We start from the raw sequence: 25666 nt of genomic DNA on the forward strand, positions 1-25666 counted from the left end.
GGACTCCATAATGGCAAAGAAAAAAAAAGGGGTTCTAGAGGGTTTGGGGGAGCTAAGGAATGATGAAAAGGTGAGGTAATGGAGAATATGCGAAGAAACAGGTTATTTATTTTAAGCAGAAAGACTATGGAACAAGCAGTTTTCCAGCAGAGGTATGGTAAATATAAGGAGAATATGGATTGTTTTCACACATTCACTGGGAAAAGAGAAAATTAATTAAAAAATAAAATTACAGAAAGTGTGACTTGGAGTGACTCCTAGAAAATCTATTAACTTGCATTTGTTTGCTTTTATATTTGTTTTTTCAAGAGTAGCAGACAAAACCCTAGAATATCAGTGCAGCATGGTTGTTTACCAACATTTAGTGCTCTAGTTCAAGGCTCCGACTGCTTATTATGCATATTGCTTACCTGTTATAGAGAAGAATATCAGGTACCCAAATCTGGTCAGCTGGAAATCGTAAATTCTGCACACCCGGGTATTCGTACTGATCCCAAGACAAGTAAATATCAACCCAGTACTGTTGGAAAATATATACATCAGATTATACAAGCTGGTAAAGGTCTTTTAAGCTATTTGGAATATTATGGGAGCAGAATGGATATTATCATACTACTGCTATCACTACTGATAATAGTTTAATGCTAGGCTTTAATTATTAAGAACAGCTGGCATATAGAGAGAGGAATTTGCAGGTTGATGACTCAGTGTTGTTAGCTGCTGTATTTAATTTAGTGCCTCACTGCTCCACTCTGAGACATGAAGCCAGACATCTCAAATAATTTAAGAAAGGCTCAGGAACAACTTTTGTGCCGAAAGTGACTTTCGGAAAAACCCTATGGTAGGATTGCAAGAGTGTTACTGGTGCTATAGCTGAAGACACTCTGTGCTAAGAACAAGATACATGCAGACTCTACTGTGATGATACTGTAATCCCATATGTTGGTTTAGTTTTTGCAGTAGAAAAAATTCATTCCTGCTTCAAATCCCAACAGATATCTGTGGAATAAACAACCCATTCAGTTGCACCCATTAACTTGACATAGTATTTAACTGCTCAAGTCAAAGCAGAATTAGCTCTATCATTCAAGTCTCCCACAGGTTTTTCCCTGCAGAGCTTCATCTTTGTTGAGCACAAGCCATTAAGGAGATCAGTTTATGCTCCATAAAAGTAGATCATATCTCTCACCACACACAGCCAGCAGCAGATGTGGTAGGAAGTTCCCTCCACCAAGTGGAGGTATACCTGTTCAGTGAAGATCAACTTTGCTTATCCTGCATGACCAGTTCAGGTCACTCTTCAGTAGGAGCAAGTTGCAGGAGAGGGGGGAGGTGTGTTTATGTGTGAGATTTTTAAAGTGAAAGGGAAGGCAGTGTTCCAAGGAAGCTGTCCCACCAATGAGCTTGGGCACTGCTGATGGCAAACCAGTGCACAGCTGAATGCAGTTCTCTGCATTTGAGGTGCATGCTAGAGTGTTCTGCATTTTCAAGGGATACCTTAGCTCCCAATTATAGACATCTCAGAAGCAATGAGAGCAGGACAGCCAGGTCTAATGAGGTGCCTGGCTCCTTCACTACAAGAGTCCAGCTCTACTGTTGGAGAGGCCCTGAACCTCTTGAAGCTTCTCCAGCTATAATGGGAGCCTTGCTTTGAGCTGTCTGTTGATGCCTATGTTCATCGGCGAAATAGTGTGGTTAGTATTACTTCCCAAGGTCTGCTCAGAGGGTGAATGCAGTCTCCTCTTGTTTTCACTGCTAAAATGAGCAATAGAAGAATGTCAGAGACAAGTTAAAAGGCAGCAATCTTGCTTTCCAGCTAAGAAATCACATTCGGTAGTTTGTTATTAGGAAGGTTTTTTTTAATTCTTTATTCATGCAGGTTACTCACCATCTGCAGCCAAGCATTTGTAATCAACACCTGATTCTTCTCATCCTTAGAGAAGGAATAGAAAGAGAGAAAAAGAAATTAGACTCATGGATTACAGGTGGAAGACTTCCGTTGAAAACCCACTTCTTGGGTTAAATAAACACAAACTTTTTGAAGTAGATTGTGAGCTCAGTGCAAAATTATTCAACTGCATTACATAACTGAGACAGTAATGGCTCTTTTCTACCTTTTGAAACTACAGACCTCCTGAATTTATCATAACTGATCAACATCAGAAGTTAAGAAAATAGGCTATGACTGTTATTTTGTTGGAGACCATTGGAAATGCTAGCACATGACAGCAAGTCATAGAATCTGAAAGGGAGCTCATGAGGTACCCACGCAGAGCAGGGGATCTGTATGTTCAGATACCAGCATGTAGATGCTACAGGGAAGCAGCTCTGACTCGTGACAGAAATTAAGAAGCCTCCTTAGGCGGCTATAGTTTGCCCTCTTTGCTGCAGCCAGCATGTAGGTACAGGATCCTGTGGTGTCATCACCATAGCAGATATGGAGAAGCAGTTCTTTACTCAGATGCACCTTTGCTTTGCACAGCTCCAGATACCACCACAGGTGTGTACTTGCCAAGAGTTGAGAATGAGGTATTCAGTATTGTTGGCCCACTGTATGCCCAGTTGTTTCCAGCTTGGACTCAGCTGGATCCTCAAGCTAGGGTGTGAGGTTGTAGTAAGTCTGACTGATGCAGCCATTTTCCAAGGAAACCATATTCCTGGCCAAAAGGTATGCCAGAAAGCAGCATTTTCCCCCTCTGCTTCAACTCAGCTCTCTTGGGCATGCGTTAGAAGGAACAGCTATGGCCTGACTCAAGTGATTCCAATACTTTCAATGTGTGCTCTCCCAGGCTGTAACACCCTACAATGCATTAACTTGCCTCCCCTTTCTACAGTTAGGGATCATAGATTATGCTGAGTTGGAAGGAAACCACAAGAATCACGGAGTCCAACCCCTGACTCCACACAGGACCACCCAAAATCTAAACCCTATGTCTGAGAGTGGCATCCAAGCACTCCTTGAATTCCCTGAGCTTGGGGCTGTGCCCCTTTGGGCAGTCTGTTCCATGCCCACCGCCCTCTGGTGCAGACCCTTTCCCTGACCCCCAGCTGCCCCTCCCCTGACACAGCTCCATGCCGTTCCCTTGGGCCCTGTCACTGTCACATAGAGCAGAGCTTAGCGCTCCCCTCAGCTCCTCTGCTCTGCGCTGAGCACACCAAGGGACTGCAGCAGCTCCTCATGCATCTTCTCCTCTAGACCATTCACCATCTTCACAGCCCTCCTTCAGACGCTCTCTAATAGCTTTGCGTTCTTCTTGTACTGCAGCACTCAACCTGCATGCAGTGCTGTAGGTGAGGCCGCACAGTGCAGAGCAGAGTGGGCAGCCCATCCTCTCACCCGATGGCTGCACTGGGCCTGCTGCAACCTAGGGTATGGTTGGCCCTTTGGGCTCCAGGGAACACTGCTGCCTCATATTCAGCTCACTGTCAGACAGAACCCTATGATCCCTTTCTGGGGGACTGCTCTCCAAACTCTCATTCACAAGTCTTCACATAAGTCCAGGGTTGCTGCAACCCAGCTGCAGAATCTGGCATTTGCTCTATTTAAAATTTATATAGTTGGTCATCAACCACCCTCTAATTTGTCAAAATCTCTCTGCAAGGCCTCTCAACCCTCGAGAGAGTTAATCTCTAAACTTCCTTACTATACTTTATAGTCCCGTATCCAAGTCATTGGGTTAAAGAGAACTTGCCCTAAAATTGAGTTCTGCAGACCCCCACTATTGACTGGTAGCCAGCTTGATGTAACTGCATTTACTACAATTCTTTGAGCCCAATCTGCCAACCAATCACTCACCCACTCCTTTTTGTCTACCTTTACCTTGGGCATTTTTTTAGAGGGATAGTGTAATAGGCAGTATCAAAAGCTTTGCTGAAATCCAGAAAGTTTACATCATCTTAGTCAATTGAGTGAGTAATTTTGTCATAAAAGGAGATTAAGTTCATTAAGCAGGATGTTTCAAGTGTAAAGAATGCTTTGGTCTCCTGATACACAACTCTTCTTCAGATTGTGCCTGGGCAGGTTCTGTTTGGATATTAGGAAAAATTTCTTCTGTGGAAGGGTGGTCAGGCACTGGAATGGGCTGCCCACAGAGATGGTTGAGTCACCATCCCTGGAGATGCTCAAGAAACATTTAGATGTGGTACTGAGAGTTTAGTAGGGAAACAATATTAGTGGTAGGTGAATGGTTGAACTGGATGATCTTGGATGTCTTTTCCAACCATGGTGATTCTATGATTCTATAATTTATTTTGAGGCCATTTTCTGTTTGTTTTTATTTCTCCTGCTCTTCCAAAACCAAGAAGAAATATCAAACACAGAGCTCATGCAGAGACCAGAGCAATTAGCTGCATTACAAGGAAGATATGGAAATCTCTATGGAAAGACAGATGTTCTAGCATTAGCAAAGTTGCTGTGAAACTCTGCAGAAAATCATTTGACCAAGCTGTAGTGATCAAACCTCAAGGTTCATTGCAAAAGTCACCAATGGGATGAAGTAATAAACACTCATGACCACTGTTCAGTAAGAACAGACAGACAGAGAACTTCACCAAGATGCAAGATGATTGGTGGCCTAGCAAATTTCTAAAGAAAATTTATTGGTTATGGTTTTCATTTAATCAGGTCCAAAAATGTCTGGTCTCCAAAATCACAAGGTAAACCACAGTCCTTAAGTAGCCTGGGTTTGTTGGATCATGCTGATCCTTAATTATACTATTTTGGCAATACTTACTGGTTAATACAGGTAGTGAAACCACCTTATTCACTTTAGAAAAAATTACCAGTCTGCTAACATCAAGCTACTTTCATGCTGTCTTTCTTTCCCACTCCTGCTTCAGAGATGCAAAGAAACTAGTGAAGAAGCATCAGGAAAGATGAGAGCTACTCAGAAGCAGACTGAGTATTAATTGATATATAATTGAGCTGCATCTGTAGATGTGTTTTCTTCAGTGAGAACTCTGAGTTTACCTCTTATGTATCCCACACTTAAGTCGTTGTGTGGCTGCAGGCTTGCAAGCTAATGCATGAGCTAAAGGCACATGGAGAAGCCTTTTCTGTTTCTCTCTGGCACAGAAGATACTGGATTGCTGGCACTACTGAATCCCTAGCATAAACTTGCTTGTATCATGTTTCCCTCTCCTCTCTTACTTGTCCTGTTGGAACTACAGAAATATCCCATCCTAGAGAGAATGAAATCATTGATCTGTAGGACTGCCAGTGGCTTTGGCACTATGGGCAGAGACATCTTCTGCTAAATGCCTGTCCCAGGAAAAGGAAACATCAGGCATGACACAGACCTTTGCCATAGTCATCTATGCAAAACTGTACATCACATCACCTCCTTTGCTGCTCCCCTTGCCTCCTCTTGAGATCACTCTAAACTGCTTCTGCTGCTGAAAGATATCACACAAAAATCAGCTTAGATTTTATATCCTGTTTTAGTAGTAATAAATTGACTCAGCAGAGCTATTTGTTTCAACAAATGTGGGAAATGACAGCAACTCAAGAACACCAAGGATGTGTCCAGGGATCCTCAGAGGCTCTTTCTTCTTGACTGATGTCCACCTCACCATTCTGGGCATAGTGAGCATAGTGATTGTCTGAGTTGCTTATTAAAACCTAGCTATATTTTGTGCAGCTAATGAATCAATAATTGCTTTATAATTCCAAACCCCAGTGCATGAAATCAATGAGGGGAGGCAGGAAGCTGGAATGGCTGAGTGGAAACCTTCTGGAGGATTCAAGCTAAGAGATAAAAAAGAAATGTACAGGCAGGGACACGTGGCCTGGGAAGAGTCCAAGGATGCTGTCCAGATGCAACTGAACCTGGAAAAGGATGTGGAAAAACAAAGAAAATGGATTTTATAGATACATTAGCCAGAAGAAAAAGGCCAAGAAGTATGTACACCCTCTGAAAACTGAGAAAGGAGAACTGGCAATGACAGATATGGAAGAGGCTGAGGTACTCAACAATTTCTTCGCCTCAGTTTTCACTGGCATGCCTCTTATGTCCCTGAACCTCTAAGCAGGGGCTGGATGAGCTCTCTCACTGAAAGTGAAGAGCAAGTTCAAGGTCACATGATAAAGATGAATGTGTACAAGTCTGTGTGGTCTAATGACATGCATCCCAGGTTCCCAAAGGAACAGGCTGATGTAGTTGCCAAGCCATTCTCCATCATATTCAAAAAGCCATGACTGTCAGGCAAACCAGAGTCTGGAAAAAGTCTGGAATCTTCACTCCCATTTGTTAAGAAAGGGAGAAAGGAAGGCCCAAGGAACTACAAGCTGGTGATCCTCGTGCCTGCGGCTGGGAAGATCATGGAGCAGATCCTGCTGGAAGATCTGTTAAGGCACATGCAAGACAATGAGATGATTCATGACAGCCTGACCAACTTATGCAAGGCAACATGTCGTGCCTGACCAAACTGGTTGCCTTCTACATTGGAATGAATACACTGATGGACAAAGGAAGGGCAGCTGATGTCATCTAGCTGGACTTCTGCAAGGCTTTTGACATCCTTATTTCTAAACTGGGGTTGGAGCAACTCCTGATGTGTACAGACTTGAAGAAGAACTCCATGTGAGCAGTGAAGAAGGACTTGGGGATCCTCATGGATGAAAAGCCAGCCAGCAGTGTATGCTTGCAGCCTGGAAGGCCAACTGCATCTTGGGCTGCATGAAAAGGGGGGTGGCCAGCAAGGAGAAGGAGAGGGTTGTTTCCCTCTGCTCTGCTCTGCTCTGCTCTGCTCTGCTCTGCTCTGCTCTCATGAGGCTCCATCTAGAGTAATGAATGCAAACCTGGGTCCCCCAGCACATCAAAGTGCTGGGATGGTACTGGAGAGTGGATCTAGTGGGTGGCAACCCTGCCTGTGGTGGGGGGGGTTGGAACTCGATGAGCTTTAAGATCCCTTCCAATCCAAGCCATTCTATGATTCTTTGATTTTAAGCTCTATACTGCATACATCCTCCTCAAAAAGTCTTCCTGTGTACTTTTAAGAGAGAGCTGAACAGAGTGACCCAAATGACAGGCTGTTGCAAGTAGGAGGCTCCTTTCCCTAAACTGTGTAAAATGAAAGATTTTCCCCATGCACATTACAGCACACCAAGGAGAGGAGGAGTGGACTTTCCCTTTTATGTTGGCTGCTTGAAAGCCACAAGGGATGCAGTAACATGTAGTGGATCTGGAAGGCTTGCAAGTTTCCTCCATGTGGAGACATCTCTGTTAAGAAGTCTTAACCCTTGACTTTAATTTATTCACAAGGAAACTCCCTTTTACCTGATATTGCAGGTTTTCACTTAATAGACTCTGTGTCTGCAAAGAAAATCATCTAAGGTTGACTTTTGTACTTTACAGAGCTGTTTGTTCCCCTGCTTGCTCACCTGTAACACTTTTATGAGGTCCTTACTCAGATGCTAATGACTTTGGTAAGTAGCTTTGACTTCAAGCAGCTCATTATCCACTGCACATCATATTGGTATTTCAGTTAGCCTTAAACACATTATCTTGGGTACGTTTTGCCTACTGTTCATAAGGGTACTTTGACAATTATGTTTGTCCTACTTGTCAGGTTTATTTTATAGTGAAAGATGAACTTGCCTATTAGAGTTTGCACATGTTTACCTGGAGATAACTGTGTCCTACATGGCCTTCCTTTCTTGCTTTTTGATAATTACAGTCAGGAAGAGCACAAAGTCTAACTAGAGCTTTGGACTACTTATGTCTCTTTCAGCCTTGGGGGAGAAAATTGTCACTTCAGGCTATTTTCATAGCCATTCAGAATCTACTCTCATCCTTGCCTTCAGGCCTCTACATTTTCAAAGGCTTTATGGAAAGCAAATCCCAGAAAATGCTGCATGTGTATTCAGCAAAAGATGCAACCTGACAGGTACTTCTTATCACAGGATAGAACAAAAAGTTTTCTAAACAAGCATCTGAGTTTGCAAAAAAAAAAAAAAAATAATAACAAAATTTTAAAAAAATTAAAAATGCAGCAGCCTGTTCCAGAAGAGCATAAAGGCATCATTTTATATTGTGCAGGAGTATGTTGAAATTCAGGTTCCCATTTGTCCAGATGTAGCTCACTTGCAAAGACACTTCTAGTCAGGCCATGCAAAGAGTACATCCTCAGGCTGCCCTGGAGGTGAGGCTGTGGAACTCTGAATCCATACCTTAGTGTGAAGGGTTCTTAAGGAAGGAGGTATTTATTGAGCTTTCAGGGCTGGTTGCCTGGCCTTTCCAGAGCTCTGAAATCATCAGGAGATGTGGACTGTGTATATTTCTGAGTGACTTAAGCAAGGGAGGGACCATATTTTTCCACTACAAAGATACTTACAGATAATGATGAGAGTGCATATGCCTTATGTTGTCTCAGGTGGTCACTGTCAGGTAGTGTTTGGCCTAGATAAAAGCTAATTCTCCAACTTGGGAAGCGCTGGAAACAGCTCTCTCAGATGTGTCATGGATTTGTGCAAAGGAATTTAAGATAAGTCATGTAAGTGCCTTTCTTCCCAGGAGAAAACTTGAATAACCCAGCACTTTGCTTTTTTCTGTGTATGGTCCATGCCTCACTTGGCACTGTCAGACCTGGAGATGACCTTCCCTCTGTTTTTTGACAGGCTCCCAGAGCTCAGCTCTCCCTACAGCAAAGCAATGAAAGCAGTCCTGCCAAGATCCCAGGTGAGCAGGAGATGACAAGCCCCCAGAGATGCCTTCCAGCACTCCTCTGGGTATTCTCCTGGGCTGCTCAGGCAAATCAGTTTGTTCCTGGTATTTAAAAATACTTGAAAAACTAATTCTTTGGTCACTGGCCAGTACAACATTGTCCTCTAAATCCCTCCTTTCTTTATCTGGGTCATATTTTCTATCTTCAGCTGCAGCCCAGTTAGTCCTCTGTTTTGGAAATTTTATTATTCCTTCAGCCTCAGAGGTTTGTTTTAGAACATGTGCTAGGACACGTGAATGTTTTAGTTCGGTTTTGCATTCACTGCTGTCAATTCAAAGCTTACAGTATGTGTAGGTTTGCTTTTCTTTTGCACCAGTGCCTGTCAGTAGACTCTCCCTTGCCAGATAAGCATCCAGACAAAATATGATTGCCCTCAGCCATACAATTATCTAGGTCATAACACATGGGCAAAAGAATCCAAAGGCCTTCCTGGTTCAGTAGTCACATCATACGGTGATGTGTCAAGTCCGTAACAAGGCCTTTGTTAAAAGGTGACTAACTGAGATCATTAATCCTTGCCCTCTCACAGAGAGCGTTGATTCTGCCATTGATTTATTGCAAGATATTGAGCAGAAAAATCCCAAATCGAACAGGTAATTCTTAGAGGTGACAGAAAGGTTTTTTTTTTTAAATATCGCTTATGTTCTTTATGTAGGAGGGATCTGGTCAAGAAAGATTTCCACTGACTTGGAGAGTTGGAAAGTTTTTTTAGCACAGGTATCATTCTCTGCACTGGATTTTGATCAAGAGAATAAAAAGGAAATGGGATGGCTTTCAAAAACTTGTAGGCTCTGCCTGTGTCTGCAGCTGGCAGCCCTTTAAATTGCTAAAATAGCCATCTGTCCAAAAGCTTGAGATGATTAATTAAAACAGCTTTAATGCATTGAATAAATGAAAACGCTCAAAACCTGCCAGCTTGAGGAAAATGCACATTTCCCTCAAAACACTCCTTTTTAACAGTCACCACCAATAGCTCTGCATTTCCACCACTGATGAGCAAGAGCCTGCATGCTGCCCTCGTAACAATCTGCACCAGCAGAGGTGACCCTATTGTTGTCACCACTGCTGAAATGCACCACACACTGCCTCACTGTGCTCACATCCACTGTCTGATCTCCAAAACATTCAGCAAGTGTCAGCAAATGTCAGTGGTTGCCTTTTTTCCCACATAAGAAATTCAGTGTCACACCTTTGCTTCATCTGCACTCCTAAGTCAGAGGTTCAACTTCTGCTGACATACCACCAACACTCACCTCTGATGTAATGGGACAACATAATAAAAAAGGAGGCATTACTTTTGGAGCAGCCCTTGTATTTAAGAGCTCATAGTTGAACACTCTCTCCCTCCTTCTTTTCTCATTTCATTGCTGTGGGCCTCTGCTTCTATGAATAGATGTTATTTCTCATAAGTATATTTCACCTAAGGCTGAGCCACATTTCTGTCTCTCTCCACTGGGTATTCCTTGAGCCGACAGCTTTCCTGGTCCCTTGTCCTGCTTTGGCAAAGAACATGTCCTTCCCCTGGAGCAACTAGCCCAGCCTGACTTTGTACTGGGTAGCAGTATGGGACTGAACAGTCTTGTGGCCTCTAACCACACTTCCGCTGTTTTTTTTCCCCAGAAGAAGAGGTGCACAATACTCCTCTCAGTGGGGAGGAAATACTGAGGAGTTGTGGCTCACACTGTTGGTGACTGAGTCCCATAAATCCATGCAATACTGGCTTTCTTTCCCATTGTTACCAATTCATACTGCTGCTGCAGGGAAGAAAGGCCATGTAATGCAAGCTTGTTTGCATCGTACATGCAGCATGGCCTTCAGCTACAGACTGTGGCTGTAGGTGCATCCCTTAGGAAACTTATTTTTTTTCTTCAATGCAGCCACTCAGCAGTGCCTGAAGACCAGAACAACTGGGAAGAGTGCCATGTAACAGTCTCCAGCATTGTTTTTTACCCTGATTGGCCGCAAGCTCTTCAGCAGAAACCTGCACATTCCAGAGACCACATCCCCATACTGTTCCACTGTTTCACAGATGTTCCCACAAAGGTCTGTACTGGGATCAGTGATCTTTAACATCTTTGTCACTGACATTGACAGTAGAATCAAGTGCACCCTCAGCAAGTTTGTGGATACCAAACTGAGTGGTGCAGTCAGCATACCCTAGGGATGGGGTGCCATCCGGAGAGATCCAGACAGACTTGAGCAATGGGCTCAAGAGAACCTCATGAGATTCCGCAAACCCAAGTGCAAGGTCTGCACCTCAACTGTGGTAACCCACACTATCAGTACAAGCTGGGTTATGTAAGGATGGTGCACAGCCCTGTTGAAAAGGACCTGAAGGTACTGATGGACAGCAGCGGGACACGAGCCAAAAATGTGCCAACTATATCCTGGGCTGCATAAAAAATGGTGTGGACAGCAGGTTATTCTGCCCCTAACTGCTCTGTGCTGTGAGGGCTCATCTGCAGTACTGCATCCAGATGTGGAGTCTTCAGTATAGGGGAGATGTGGATCTGTTGGAGCATATCCAGAGGAGGGCTACAAAAATGATCCCAGGGATGAAACACCTCTCCTATAAGGACAGGCTGAGAGAACTGGGGCTGTTCAGCTTGGAGAAGAGAAGCTTTCAGGAAGACCCAATAGCAGACTTTCAGTACCTAAAGGGGGCTATAAGAAGGAATAGGACAGACCCTTTAGCAGAGTCTGTTGTGATAGGATAAGGGAAATGGTTTCAAAACTAAAAGAGGTGAGATTTAATTTGGACATAAGGAAAAAGTTTTTTACAGTAAGGGTGGTGATGCACTGGAATAGGTTACCCAAAGAGGTGGTAGATGCCCCATGTCTGGAGACATTCAAGCCCAGGCTGGATGGAGCTCTGAGCACCTGATTGAGCTGTGGATGTCCCTGTTCATTGCAGAGCAGTTGGGCTACATGACTTTTAAGGGTCCCTTCCAGCTCAAACAATTCTATGATTTTGTCTCCCTCAGAAGCCCCAGGAGCTAGGACAACAGGTTTCACGTGTCTTTCCAGCACAGGGTTGCTCTCTAATTGACAAGTTGGATGAACTGATGTGTATGCCCAGTTCCTGGGGGAAAGTATGTTATGTCACAGTCTAAAAGCAGACACTCCTCCACTGAAATCCCAAGTCATCCACATACAGCATGTAGGTGTTTTGCATATTCTCCAGGGTGGGTTTCTCATCCTGAAATAGCCTTCCATGTATTTTGTGCTCTGTTGGCATATGTTCCAATAAACATGACTAGACAGGAATTGTTATTCCAAGCTGTTCATTATTCATCACCTTTTTCAGCATTTGAAATCACAGGGAAAGCAGTAAGAGAAGGGCAGAGAAAGGTCCCCAGTAGTCCAGCCCTGAATACTCACCAAGGTCTCATTCCCAGGCTGCATGCCTTTTCATTTTCTTCCTGTATTTACATGCTGCTATGACAGACATAAGCCTGTTCTGAAATATAAGTAAGCACTTACAGCCTTTGGTCAGAGAAGGGAAATGGGGAGAAAAGGTTTTTACTTAGGAGCAGTGACAGACTCTCTGGAGTTAGAGAATACAGTGTTAAGTTACAAGCCTATCAAACACTGAAACACTAAGAAACACTGGGTGCAAGGACATGATGACAGCCTTGGTTAGAATGCCTTATTGTAACCTGTGTCTTTGGAAAGGTGACCATTTGCAGAGCCCCCATCGTGTGCCAGTTTCCAGAGCCCCGGGTGAGGCATAGTCAGGAGAAGTCTGATTTCTGTGGACCCTGCTGCCCTTACTGGAGGGAGATGTGGAGAGTGCCATACATTTCAAGCAGCTGGTTGCTTCTCCAAAGGATGAGTTTATTTTCTTGTGACTGCTATCAATCTCCTTAGTAATAATCAGGCAAATTTCAAATTAAATAAATTTTGGCTCCTTAGGACCTTGTAGAGTCACAGTTACAAGTGCTAGGGATGCTTTAAAATCCTTGATGGCTCAATTTTTTTACAGAAGATTAGAGAGTACCCATTGGCTAAATACTGAAATTCCCATCTCTTCAATCAGGATAGCACAGGTCTTTTCACCAAGCAGGCAGAAAACTGTTTAGTTACTATGAAACAGCTGGATCAACATAACAGAAAAACTCACAAGTAAATTTGTCAGTATCTTGTTACAGCTGCAGTCACCAAGCACAGCTTGGAGACCCATGCTGAAAAACAGAGAGCAAATGTGCTATGGAATTGCTGCTTACAAGATGAGCCCACTGGCTTTGCACTGAGCTAGACAGAAGGCAATGAAAAAAGCACTAAGTTAAAAGGCAGGTAATTAAGCCTTCATGGTAATACTTAAAGCAAGTGTGTGGGCAAAGACGCTTCAGACAGAAGCTGTAATTCCCATGATGCCTAACTTCACTATGCTAGCAAATTCAAATATTTAATTGGCTTAGTAAGAGTAGCATTTTGATAATGCTTGGCACTTAGCCGGCAGCCAAAATACTCATTCATGACTCAATTAGCCCTGGCATTCCCACTGTTGAAGCTTCATCCATGTTAACAGATAGGACAGTTTATTTAATTTTTCTTCTCAGAGTTCAAATTGGCCACAGTGAGTGAGCTATATGACCAGAAGAGAGTGTTTGGGATTTAACTTTAATGAATGTATTGTTCTATCAACATTTCTGTAATTTTTCTGCTTGGAATTTTAATGACTATTTTTCATGGACACTAATTACAGATTTTCAGCTTTTATAATGATGCCCAAATTTCTTCCTCAGTAGCACCGATTGCTTCAGTCTCCCTGCAGTGGCAGGGAGAATTTAGTAAATCAGTGAATTTACTCTTGCAAAATGAGAATGCAACTTCTGGTGGAGAAAAATCTTTCTGGAAAAAGACATTGTTTTGTAGCGTAGGTCTGTACAAGGATAAACAATAAATATAGCTCAGAAAGGCTATGTAGGAAGCCCACAAATAAATGGAAAGGCATTAGTAGGACAGAAAAAGAAAGAAAAAAAAGAAAGATCCAGGAGGGTTGAAAGAGTTTTTCTCCCTATTGCTTACCGATGCTTTGTAAATAAATAAAATACAGAATATCTGTTTAATAATCCTTTTCTTATTACATCTCTGATTACATCTCTGTTCTGTTACGTGTTCTTTATTTCAGTCTTGAGAGGTCATGCTTATGCTGTTGAAGTTATCCATCCTGAAAAGATTTGTACAGGATGTACTATCAGGATTATGGTTTAATCTAGTGAATGCTGATGCTATATTGGGAATAATATGTCAATGGCTGCTTATGTGTACTGGCGTATTTATATTTATTTCATTGAATCACTTGTGAGTTGACCTGGGTTTGCAGTGCAGATATTTGGCCATATGACTGCACCATATGACTGTGCAGTGAGAAGGGATGATCTAGTTGCTGTAAAGACAATTTAGAAATGGAGAGGAGAATTAGAGATAGAAATATAACCCTTCAGGTTTCTTGTTGTTAAATTCCCCTGCAAAACCAGCATAGCTGGCTGCCATCCTCCTCAGCTTTGCTGGTAGGAGTATTACCACCAGTAACACCAGCACCCACAGCCAGTTGGTGCTTCTTGTTCTCTGCTAACCTCACAAAAAGGGAAAACTGTGCCTGCACTGTGTTAACGTTTTCTGGAAGGAATAAGCACATTTTCATGTTACAAAGCAGAGTTTCTTTCATAAGCCACCTGTGTTTACATGGCCCTTCTCTACCTTACATCCTACAGAACACAAGAAGTTAAAGGCAAGGAGATGAACCTCTAAAACATTTGGAACTGAGATTTTGAATTGGGAGATCTGTGACAGATGGGCTGCTTGCTTTCACTTCAGCAATTTTCATGCAAAGGGAGCAAGCTTCAGCAAAGAGCTCATTCTATACCAGCCTGCCCTTTGGGGGCTGAATTCAAAGGTCCTACTATGTGAGGAGCAGATTGCCTGGAAACTGCTCAGATGAGGGCACCTCTGACACAAAGAGCTGCTTGGAATGCAGAACTGTTGTTATACCAATCTCTTAAAACAAACTAACTAAGCCAACCAAATATCAACCACAACAACAACAATAAACCAACAAAACAGAGTGAACTAAAGCTTGAATCTGGCAGTTTGATACCTTTCTAGTAGAGACGGTTAAAACTATTGGGCTGCTAAGCTAGTTTAAAACTACTGCTTATAGTAGTAATAATTGCGTCTGGCTGCTCAGAGAAGGTATATACAGATTTTTCCCATAATTTCCCTCCCCAAGAAATGTACAATATGCACAGTTTTGGTTTTCAGGAGACAATCTGAATATTTGCTCTTTACTGCCTGACTAAATTATTCTGTGATCTTGTCTTGCTGCTTTCCAGATCAATCAGGAGCTTCTAGCAGCATCAAAATCTGCAGCTTATGTAGGATTGTTTGCAAACACGTGATCAGGTTTGGGATGATCCTGCAGTCTGTAGAATGTGCTCTCTTTCTATGTGTGGTTCAGTCAAATCAGAACAGTACACAGTAAATTTTCCTCATATAGTGTTTGTTTGGAATTAGTAGCTGCAAATAAAGCAATGGATTGTTTGGCTTCTGGAAGTGCCAACTGACTTTTCAGTGGCTGGTGGGGTTTTTTCTCAGTATTTTTGTTTCTTTCCACTGGTGACTGCACACACTTCTTACTGACAATCTCTCAGAAACAGGAGAAAGTTGTGACAAAAGCATTAACAACCATGTGGCATTACAAACTTGGGCAACCAGGCAAATGCTGGGGAGGTTTTCTGAATCAGTGGCAAGCGGAAGAGTGAACATGAAGCAGAAAGGCAGTAGAGCACTCCATGACATGGGAGGAGATGGACAACCAGATCTTTGGATGGCTCTGCAGAAGATAACAACGAGAGAGTGGTGGCTATGCCCTCCCTCTTTCTCACGAGGCCAAGGAATGTGCTTAGCTGTGTATTGCCTCTGAAAGGCATCAACACTGTTGTAGGAAATCTGGAGTTGTGTTTGATTTTAGAAAGGGCTTTTGAGGCATTTATTATCTGTGCAGCATTGTGCAGCCGTTTTGAAGCATTCTTCTTAAAATTAGGCTTTTTATTTTGATTTTTTTTTTTAAGTCTGTGATACGTGCTTCAGTTTTATTCATCATACATTTCTGTTAGTTGACTGCTGGGTTCCTTTTTTTTTCATGTTACTTTTAAATTTGCACTTTGAGGAAATGTGTCCTAGAAAGCTAATCAAACAAGCTTTTGCTTTGGATAACAAAGGGCAGTGAGGAAACTGTTGCAGTAGCATTGATGCACTGAGCTGAAGATAATGGTAAGCATATCAAAAGCAGAAAAAAAGCTGAAAAAAAAAGATGGTACTTTTTAAGATGTCTCACCATGCTCTGACATAAAGGATGTAGATCCCCTCAGATAAGGTTCCCTGCAGGTGCCAGCAGGAGCAATCAAAACCACTATTCATGATGACAAATATTTTCTACTTAACAGGCCCCGGTGAAAAAGTATGTAATTTCTTCTCTGTGAAAAATATCTCATCTCTTGATTTGTCTAGCCTGACTGATGGGCTGGGCTTTTAGACAAAGTAAGAAGAGGAATCTAGTTCTAGGTACTCTTGGATGTGCTCTACCCTTGCTTGGGCTGTCAGGGCCAAGCAGGGCCAAGCAGTGCTCTCTGGGAGCTTTCACCAGCCAAATCCACCACTGGTGCCAGGAAAGGGCCTAGGGAATGTGGAAGCCCCAAGCAAGAGTGATCCCTGGACATGCCAACCCAGGTCTTGTGAAGAGACAGATGTCCTTCACTTGTATTTGCCTCGTGAAAAGCAGTGACCATGTTCTTCAAGGTTTTGAGTCCGGCGGCTGGCTTTGGCGTCTTGTCTGAGGGGGACACCCCTTGGTGCCACCCTGGTTGGCCTTGTGACGCATGCAGCTAAAAGAGGTTACTGATCCTTTATACCTTCCCTGCTGCTCTTTACATCACAACTCACCTCTTAAACAAGTGTTTCCTTCAGAAGCTGGAGCATCCGGATGCTGCAATCTGTTCTGCCAGCAGTGGACACTGAGCAGCAGCATTCACACTGAGAACTTGCTTCCTGACAGAGCATTCATGTTTCACTTCCTATATTGGGTATTGGATCCCATGGGAATGGTGTTCTGTGGATTTTTAACCTGATTGGTTCAGCCACTTGTTGACGTCATATTGGCTCTTTTGCTCTTCTATTGCAGAAACTTGAGTGGCAGCCACATTGTCACTGACATCCTGGACAATGTTTCCACTGTTGGAGGTAGCACATGGTGCAGCTTTCAGGATAGCAAGAAGAGAAATGATCACCTAAAATCCCTTGTGTAAAAAAGGGAGGAATATTTCTTCCTTATCAACAAATTAAAACACTTTCTACACCTAACTAGAGAGTACTCCAGGGCCCATCTGCTCCCATACAGATGTCTCCATGCAACTCCTATGATGATAAGCACCATATGCTCAACTCATATTGTCCTTGACGTGGATTCTTCCGCTACTGTATTGTGTGAATGAGGATACTTTAGTCCGTATACAAAGGACTGGAGGAGACAGACACCTTTTCACCTTGTGTAGTAAACAAATTTGAGGTTACTCTGCATTACTGAAATTGCAGGTTGCAAGATCATGAGCCTGGGACAAATCACTAATGCTTTGAGCTGAAGAATTTACAGCATCTGTAGTGTGTGCAGAGAAAGAGGGAAGCAAAGCTGGTTTTTACATATGCATGACCATCCAGATGACCCCTCTCCTATTGTAGACAATCAATCAAAAAGCAATAGAGGAATTAAACTGGTTGCAACGGGCACTGACATAACACAGAGTACTAAAGAAATGTAGCCTGCTGAAAGGATGTATTTCACATGTGCATGTGAAACCCAGCTGAAAAAAGGTTTTATGTAACTCTTCCCTCTGACTGACTGACTGACTTTGAAAATGTACAGTCACAGCCCGAAGGCTGAAAAGTCCTCTCTGCTACCCCTAACCTTCAAATTACTGCATGAAAACACTGTTGGAAAAAGTGTGTTTGAAGCAAGATCTTTGGAGCTAAGATGCCTCTGCTAAACCTGGAATTGCTCACTGAAATTTACTTGAAAGTAGCTGGAGGATTTATCTGCTCTTTCGTTCATGGAGAGATTTGTGAGCTCTTGCCATGAATGAGTGACTTCAGCTAAGGGTACTGATCTCTCTCTTCCAGCTCGGTGCATTTGCTAATGTGTCAAAAGAGAAAGCAGCTTATCCTGCCTGAGTGGCTGCTGCCTGCTGCAGGAGGACCACAACTGGCTGGTGCTGGCACTGCATGATTCTGGGGGGCCAGAGCACCAGGGTCCCGCTTGCCCCTCCAGAGAGTGAGCTGCACATTTTCAAAAAGATTGTGGATACTTTAAAAAGTTTGTATGTTTGAGACCTCTGACAAATTGGTCTGCAAATGCACAATGTTTGGAAGTTTTTCTCTCTCCTTGTTCTCTCCCCAGCAGTGACAGTGCACTAGAAACAATTCCATATGGCTATGGAAGTAATAGGAAGAAGGGAGGAGCACTGATTTGATCAGCTGTTTGCTGCTTTGACAAGTTGAAAGTAGTCAAAACTGTCCTCTTGACTGTTTTGTTTTCCATGCATGTGAAATAAATTCTATATAGCGTATTTCATGATAGAGAATCCTCTTCAGGATGAAAAAGAGATTTGAATTCAGTATATTATGTTGAAATTTTCCATTGCTCAAATCTCCAGACTTGAAATGTATGTTGCAGAGAAATCAGTAAAGACAACTAGAGGGCTATGCCTCCAGCTTTTGCTTTTATGCATTTCTAACCTCATCTCAAGGCAGAATCTTTCAGTTGTAGTGCATGATGAAGACGTAATGGGAAAAGAGGTCAATGCCACTATAATGTCTAAAGAAAAGGTGTAACTGCTGTGATGTTGGCTTTTAACATTGCACATGGTCTTCAGTGATTGCATCTTGCATGGCTCTGAGAAGAACGTATTAATAATTTGTAATGACACATGGCTTCTAAACTACTGCATTCTTTTTTTCTCTTTAAAATAAGTGAAAAACTACATAATCTACTTGCAGTTCATGTTGTATCAGAGATGGTTGTGCTTCTAGGAGGATATTCACTCTTTCAAAAAATGTCAAAACATGTACTCCAGCACTTAGGGAGAATGCTCAGTCAAAACCAGCCTGCTCTCACCTCTGACAGATTGATTAAGAGGAAGTGTTTGGTACCTACATGAGAGGTCAGATTAGTTATGCTGAACGAGTGCCATAGAGAGCAGGACAGCGAGCAACTTACCACATCAATTATCTGCAGCAAAGAAAGCTGAAGCTCAACTACAATGGGCTGGGAGTCATTCACGACTGGGCGCTCCAGACGATTGTAGTTTCTCAGTAGATCTCTGTACAAGCGTCTCTGGCTTTCACCCTGCTGAGAGACTAGGGGAAAAGAAAAAAGGTCATTGTCATTCAGGCTGGTCATGCTATCCCGATGGGGACAAATGATGATTTGTCTGTTTAGCAAAAAATGCTTCTTAATGTGTTAGTAATTCAAAAGCATTTCCCAAAAGTTCCCCAAAACTTTAATATAGGTGTGACAGACGCATCTTTTCTGCATATGTGACTGATGAACGTCTAAAGAGAATAACTATTAATGCTCTAACTATTTACTAACACTCAGGAACAGTCTTTTGGGCTCAGAGTAAAAGTTCTCCACATTTGGGCTCCCCTCCTGACAATGGTCAGAGGCTCCAAAACTATCAGACAGCTTGCTGGAAGGCAGTAAGAGAGCTTTTTTTATTTGCTCATTCTTATTTCCTAGCACTGGACTGCAGTGTGCCAGCACTGGTATTACTTGGACATATTCTGTGTTTATCCAGCATAAGCAACAGATATACTTATTACTCATAGCAGATTTATCAGGCTCTTCTGGGTGTGTGCTCAGGAAGTAGTAAAAAGCTTTCCTCATACTGTCTTCAGTTTTATGTGGCAGTCTCTCCAGGCTTTGGGTTACTTCCCTTGCTTTTCTTCCAAATAAGGTGATGGTATGAAGGCTAGAATATTTGATAGGTATGTATAATGGTGATATTGAACTGAAGGTGTTAGATGCTTAACTTCTCTTTCTGTGGGAATAATCAGCAGAAGATACCATGCAGATACATAAACTTGTTAATGACTAGCAGAACTTCAGTATGTGCTTAAATTGCATAATGCTGCTGTGTATTGGCTCCTCAGCTTTGCACTGGGTACAGAGAGAGTTCATGTAGGTGTTGTTGCTGTGCTTCCTGGCCACAACTATCATGGCTGTAGCAGCGATGGATCAGGTCTCATCCCTGCCAAGGCCAGCAGTTTGCTGGGATGCACTGCTCAGGTCCCCCAAGAGGTGCAGGTATTGGTGCTCTGGCCAGTGGAGCCTGAGCATTACTCAGAGATGCATCAGACAGGGGGAGTGTCATAGGCTGCAGCTCCCTGTGGACAAATCACTCCTGTCAATGTGAGTATATATTTCTTGGTCTGTGGAAAACCAATCCCTGAGAGGGCATCTACTCTCTGAAATGTTATTACTTTGGACTGAAGCATTTTTACTCCATTGCAGCTCCTGGTCTCTGCGTGTGTCTTAAACTCTTGACCAGAGCTCTTCACATTGAGGCCAGGACTCCTCCCACAGTAGTTAATTTGAATGCCTTTTTCACAATCCTAACAAACCCTAAGAGCCAGCTTTCCTCTTCCCCAGCTTTTTACTGTGCTCAGCAAGCCCTGTAAGCCTGGAACAGGCATCTCTCAAATACAGCAGCCAGACCTTTTAAAGCCGGTAATATTGCTCTATTTATAATCCTGTTGAATTCATGTTCCCTTTGGCTTTCCTGGTACTAAATGGAGTTTTGAGGCTTATGAATATGGCAGTGCCTGGTGAATGAGAAGTATATCTGTTTAATTTGGTGAGGTGCACTGTTCTGTTTAATTTGGTGAGGTGCACTGACATATTCAGTTTTATGGACAGTCTCTTTTTTTGAATAATACATTACACAGTCATGGAGTATGAGGGGACGATATGCGTTAGGGCTGCTCCAATAGCTCTTGCTGACACACTGAATGCCATGTTTAACCATCTGCAATAAGCAGTTCTGGCCAGTTTCTCTGCTTTACCAGCTTAAACAAGCTTTCCTGCAAGGCACGAATTTAGGTTCTCAATATTTGTTTTCCAGTGCCTCAGTACACCCCAATCCCCTCTGCAAGAAGGAGAACAGGGAGAACAGCAACACAATGTCTAATGGATAGAGGATCTATGATTTGAGCAAATTTGCTGTCCTTTCACTTACCCAGCATGCTCCCCTAGCTTCCTTCTCCGTGTTCCTGTGCTTTAGGGAAGGAATGACTGTCTGCACTTCTGCCCTCATCCTGAGTGCTTATGTAATGGTTGCCTCCAATATTCCTTTTAAACTGTCTATCTCAGCTTTTGCAACAGAGAAGTGCCTTCTCCAGGCTCTGGTAGTCAGCTCGGCTGCTCAGTGCCCTGATATCACCACTGTTGTGGTGCATTAAAAGAGCTCATACAGAGAAGTCTGACTGGGAGAGACATGAGCTTGAGTATTCCAGGAAAATGTCTTCAGACTGTGAGCTCAGCTTACAGCATTTTACTACGTATTACTGCTCTTCTTATACCCGGTTTGCCATCCCATTCTTAACTCCCCCCTCTGCAGTCGGGTCCTGTTACTTTCCTACCTCTTGTAACCAAAATTGTTAAGGTATCCTTAGCTGATGTATACATTGCCTGGTTGAATTGGCATGAATAGTTACATGTTTGTGTGCTCCCAGTTAAGTATACAAAACGATAGAGATTCAGAAGCAGTGGATATCTTGGGGTCTCCTAAATATAGCCATGGCAGTTGTTGGCATTACAAAGACCCGATAAATCCAATCAGAATACCATTTCTCTGCTATATTTGCTTCGGAGGAGGAAATGAGGTGGGCGGCAAGTCAGACCTGTGTTTTCATAGACCTTTTCTTTAAATTGTAATTTTCAAATACTTAATGTCTCCTATTCCAGAGAGATTGCTGCTTTTTTCCCTTGCTTGTGTTAATGCATTGTGACACTACATCTCTGTGTGCTAAGTGGAGTGTTTGCTAGAGATGAGGAAATCTGGATCTCTCAGGAATACCGGTAGAAGCTTTTCCATTGCCTACCCCTCAGATACAGAAACCTTATCAAAAGCAGAGGCACTGTGAGTTCACTGGTCCCTAATACATTGTTTCACCTGTTCAATTAGGCTGGAAGCTGGGTGTCAAAACTTAATGATGCCAGGTTAGTCTCCCAAAGTCTGCTACCAAGCAGACTTGCTTGGCTGTGTGTGTTACAGGAGAAGTACAAGTAACTGGCACAGACATTAAGAATTATGTTTTCTGACTGCTTGGTCTTTGATTAAAAAAGCTGCCCACTTCGAGTAAAAAATGTCCCACTGCCTCAGCCAGTATCCCATGTGTTGCTGAATTATGTAGGAAACAGTAGGAAATCATTCTCAACGAACACACAAGTAGAAATGGTAACAGTCTGAAATAGAAGAAATACAGTTGTTTTTGTTGTTGTTTTGTTGTTTTTTGTTTTTTAAGAGAAAAGATTTTTGTTTATTTATTTATTTATTTTAATGATCAAATTTGATTTCCCAGTTCTGTGTCTGGTGAAAGGGATAACAAGTACTGAGGACTTGGAGGGGATGTGCACTAGATACTGAAGGGCTCTATTTTGTGAAAAGGGCACCAAAGCTGGCTAAATGTGGGACCAGAAATTGAAAACAAACAAGCAAAAATAAAATCTGGGAACAGAACATGATTTCCAGCAAGGAATATTGTAAGCTTCTATAATAGAAGCTGTTTCAGCTCTGTCCTCATCAGAGCTGCTGGATTTCTCTCTTGATAATACACTTTAAACAAAAAGCTGCTGGGCTGGAGTTACTAAGTGAAATGTAATTGCTAAAGGTAGGCAGAATTTTGGAGTATGTTGTGACTCAGCTTTACACTCTGTGTAACCTAAATTAGTTCCCTAAGCTGCTCCTGCAGTTTGCAGACATTTGGTAGGCACAAAACAATTAACCCATGGCAGGGATAAAGTCCCCTTATGGTACTGTGAAGAGCTTTATGTAGAGTAGGTGTATTCATGAACAATGTTAATGTATTCTGTACCTCTCTGAATCTCCTCTCATACAGCAGCCTGTGCAAAGTCTGCAACACACCCACACTGCAGTGTTCACCAGTTGATAATTGTGACCCATAAGCAGCTACAGAATTCTTCTGGAAACATACATTATAATGAAATTTTGTCTTTCTTTTTAGGACAGAGCTGCTGAGAACCACTCTGCAAGGTAACCTGCCCAGGAAATATTTCTCTATTGCAGTATGCTACCATCTTCTCCAACAAGAAATACTGTAAAATATGTGTTCCTCCAAACTTATTATTGTGAGATTAGAGAAATCCCTTGTAGGGAGCAGTGTGGTATGCTGGATCAGGGAGTCCTATGATATAAATGAAAAATCAGGATGTGGCTTCTCTATGGGCTTATTTCTGAAATGCATGGGAACAGCTGTCCTTCTTCGCCATTCACCTACAGCATGTTTGCCCTAAGTTATTTCTGCAAGAAATAAAAAAAGGCACCTTGCTACCAGCTCACAGTTTGGTTCCATCTTTCTTTGCACACGCACAGTTTGCATGTAGGATTTCAGCACTGTTAGATTCAGACATGTTGCAATTCCTCAGACAGGTTAGGCAGAGTCAGTAGGAAAAAAAAACACGAAATATTTGGTTATCAGATAAACATCTGCAAAGCTTTAGTAGTTAAGCTGCAGAGATCTCCTCAGAGCAAATCTAGAAGCAAGTTAATAACTGCATCCAGGAATCTGGATAAGTGTGGCTTAACAGCTAGAAGGAGAGAGGCATCTCTGATAAGATTTGCACAGATGGTGTCTCATACTGACTATGAGCCACCATGGCACCTATAAAGGGTTTTGAATTCTCTGAGATACTGAGATTAGATCAAGCTGGTGTTGGCTGATGTCAGCTCGAACTCAATAACTGGGCATGCCTGCACTCAAGCACAAAATGTCTTGCTGCAACCGATGTCAAGGAGAGCTGCAAGTGTTGGCATGTGTGCCTTGTGGTGACATAAGATACATTGGCCTGAGTGTGACTCAGGTATCTGTGCTTTCTACAGAATTAAAATTAGGTGTTTAAATGACCCCAAACCTCTTGGTAGGAAAAAAAGAAAAAGACATTAATCTGACCTATCTAGTGAAGCCACTACCCCTATCCTGTGTGCTGCATGTGGTTTGATGGCTTGCACTGGCTTCCTCCAGTAACAGTCTGCTTGTCCTATTGAAGAAACACAAGGCTCCTGACAAGTGGCTATGGGCTGACCACAGACCTCTTCTACCATTTCTGTCTGCCTTGCTCCTCTGGACTTGGCTTGCTTCTTCTGTGCTGGAGTGGCATCCTGCTTCCTACTGTGCCAACACAACACTCCTTGCACCTTCTGTGGGTTTGGCTTCAGAGCTGTCAAAGGGGCTGTTTGGTCTGGAGGCTGCTCAGTGTTGTCTGGTAAGAAAGGCTGTCACAATCACAACTATCTCTTTATAGACTGCACCTGTAATATGCTCAGGAAGGTCAGATGCTCCCTCCTTTCCTAGGAGCAGGGCTGTCATATCTTGGCTGCTAGATCCTACTGCTCTGCTTGGCATGCAGAACTCCCTGAGCTCCAAGACAGCCTTGCTAGCTCACCAGGTTTGCTCCAAAAGGGGTCAATTCCTTGATCTAGTATTTCTGTGTGGGCCACAGAATGTCTTCCTGTGCAGAGCAACTAAACAATGAAACATTAATAGGAGGGAAGGTGGAAGTACAGAGATTTCCAAGCCAATCTGAGCCATCCTATTTACATTTATTGATCATTCCACCTCTCGTTAATGTTGTTCCCTGGATGTATTTCTATAATCTCTTTATTTTATTTTATTTTATTTTATTTTATTTTATTTTATTTTATTTTATTTTGTCTGCATTGAACCAGCTTCTAGCAGAACTCTTTCTGGTTGTTGCTCATTTCTCTTGGCACAGTCCTGAGCTACTGCTTTATTCATGCAGGACTATGGGAGCTATTCGTACCTAAAGCATTTTCAGTTCAAACGTCCTATTCTTCCTATGCCATTTTTATTGACATATCTGCATGCCGATTTGTTTCTGAGTTACAAAGCATGACTTTTTCTTATATTTTTCAAAAACCATTCCAAGAAGAATTTGCATAAGCCCAGCTGTTAAAATCAAGAGCATATTCCTGGCTGATTATGTGTTCAAACGTTTTGTCCCCTGCTGTTCAGAAAAGGTCCAAAACTGCAGAAATACTGTGCCTATTTGTTTACTCTTTTTGTATTTTCTGCAGGTATTTCACAATATTTCTGTAGCATTTTCCTCTTTGTGTACTGTTCTCTTGACACATTCCCTTTTTGAGGGGTGTGTTTCTGTTAGTTTTGTTTTTTACTGTTTTGCAAAAGAAACTGATGGAGTTCTGGACTCCATGAAAACCAGTGTCCTTATACTGATAGGTATTTTTATATTTAATTGTATAACGATTACCTAATATATGAGTGTGACTGGAACATTTACAGCAAAAGCCATTAGGAAAACCCTTGAGTAGCAGAGCTAGCTCCTGGAATTCTCAAGTATTTTCCTAACAAACTGCAGATTCTTCCAGAGCATTTCATTATTTATTTGCTTTTTAGTTTATCACTGTGTGCTTTCAGGAATTTTAGCTATGCTTGCAAGAATGCAAATAGAATGATCACAGGAAGATACGAAGCACATACAACTATGAATAATTAGGGAAGTAACAGGAGTGGATTAAAACCAAGTTGTTTCACAGGTGACTTCACTGACATAAATAATTGGAATGGCAACAACACTTACAAAAATATAGTATAGTTGCACTGCTTT

The 25666-nt window shown here is 42.4% G+C and overlaps 1 protein-coding gene across 1 annotated transcript in view; it reads right to left on the reverse strand.

The window, feature by feature from the left end:
* LOC100542043 (neuronal acetylcholine receptor subunit alpha-7-like) overlaps positions 1-21024 on the reverse strand; it is a 48382-nt gene extending 27358 nt beyond the window's left edge. Inside the window, exons 1-4 of the mRNA XM_085214091.1 lie at positions 21018-21024; positions 18998-19137; positions 1889-1933; positions 411-520 (exon numbers count right to left, since the gene is read on the reverse strand). Coding sequence (XP_085070217.1) covers positions 411-520; positions 1889-1933; positions 18998-19137; positions 21018-21024 — 302 coding nt within the window. The remainder of the gene's footprint in view (positions 1-410; positions 521-1888; positions 1934-18997; positions 19138-21017) is intronic.
* Positions 21025-25666: the final 4642 nt, after the last annotated feature.

The sequence above is a fragment of the Meleagris gallopavo genome, chromosome Z (genome assembly GCF_905368555.1).
Source record: "Meleagris gallopavo chromosome Z, MGAL_WU_HG_1.1, whole genome shotgun sequence".
Classification (NCBI taxonomy): domain Eukaryota; kingdom Metazoa; phylum Chordata; class Aves; order Galliformes; family Phasianidae; genus Meleagris; species Meleagris gallopavo.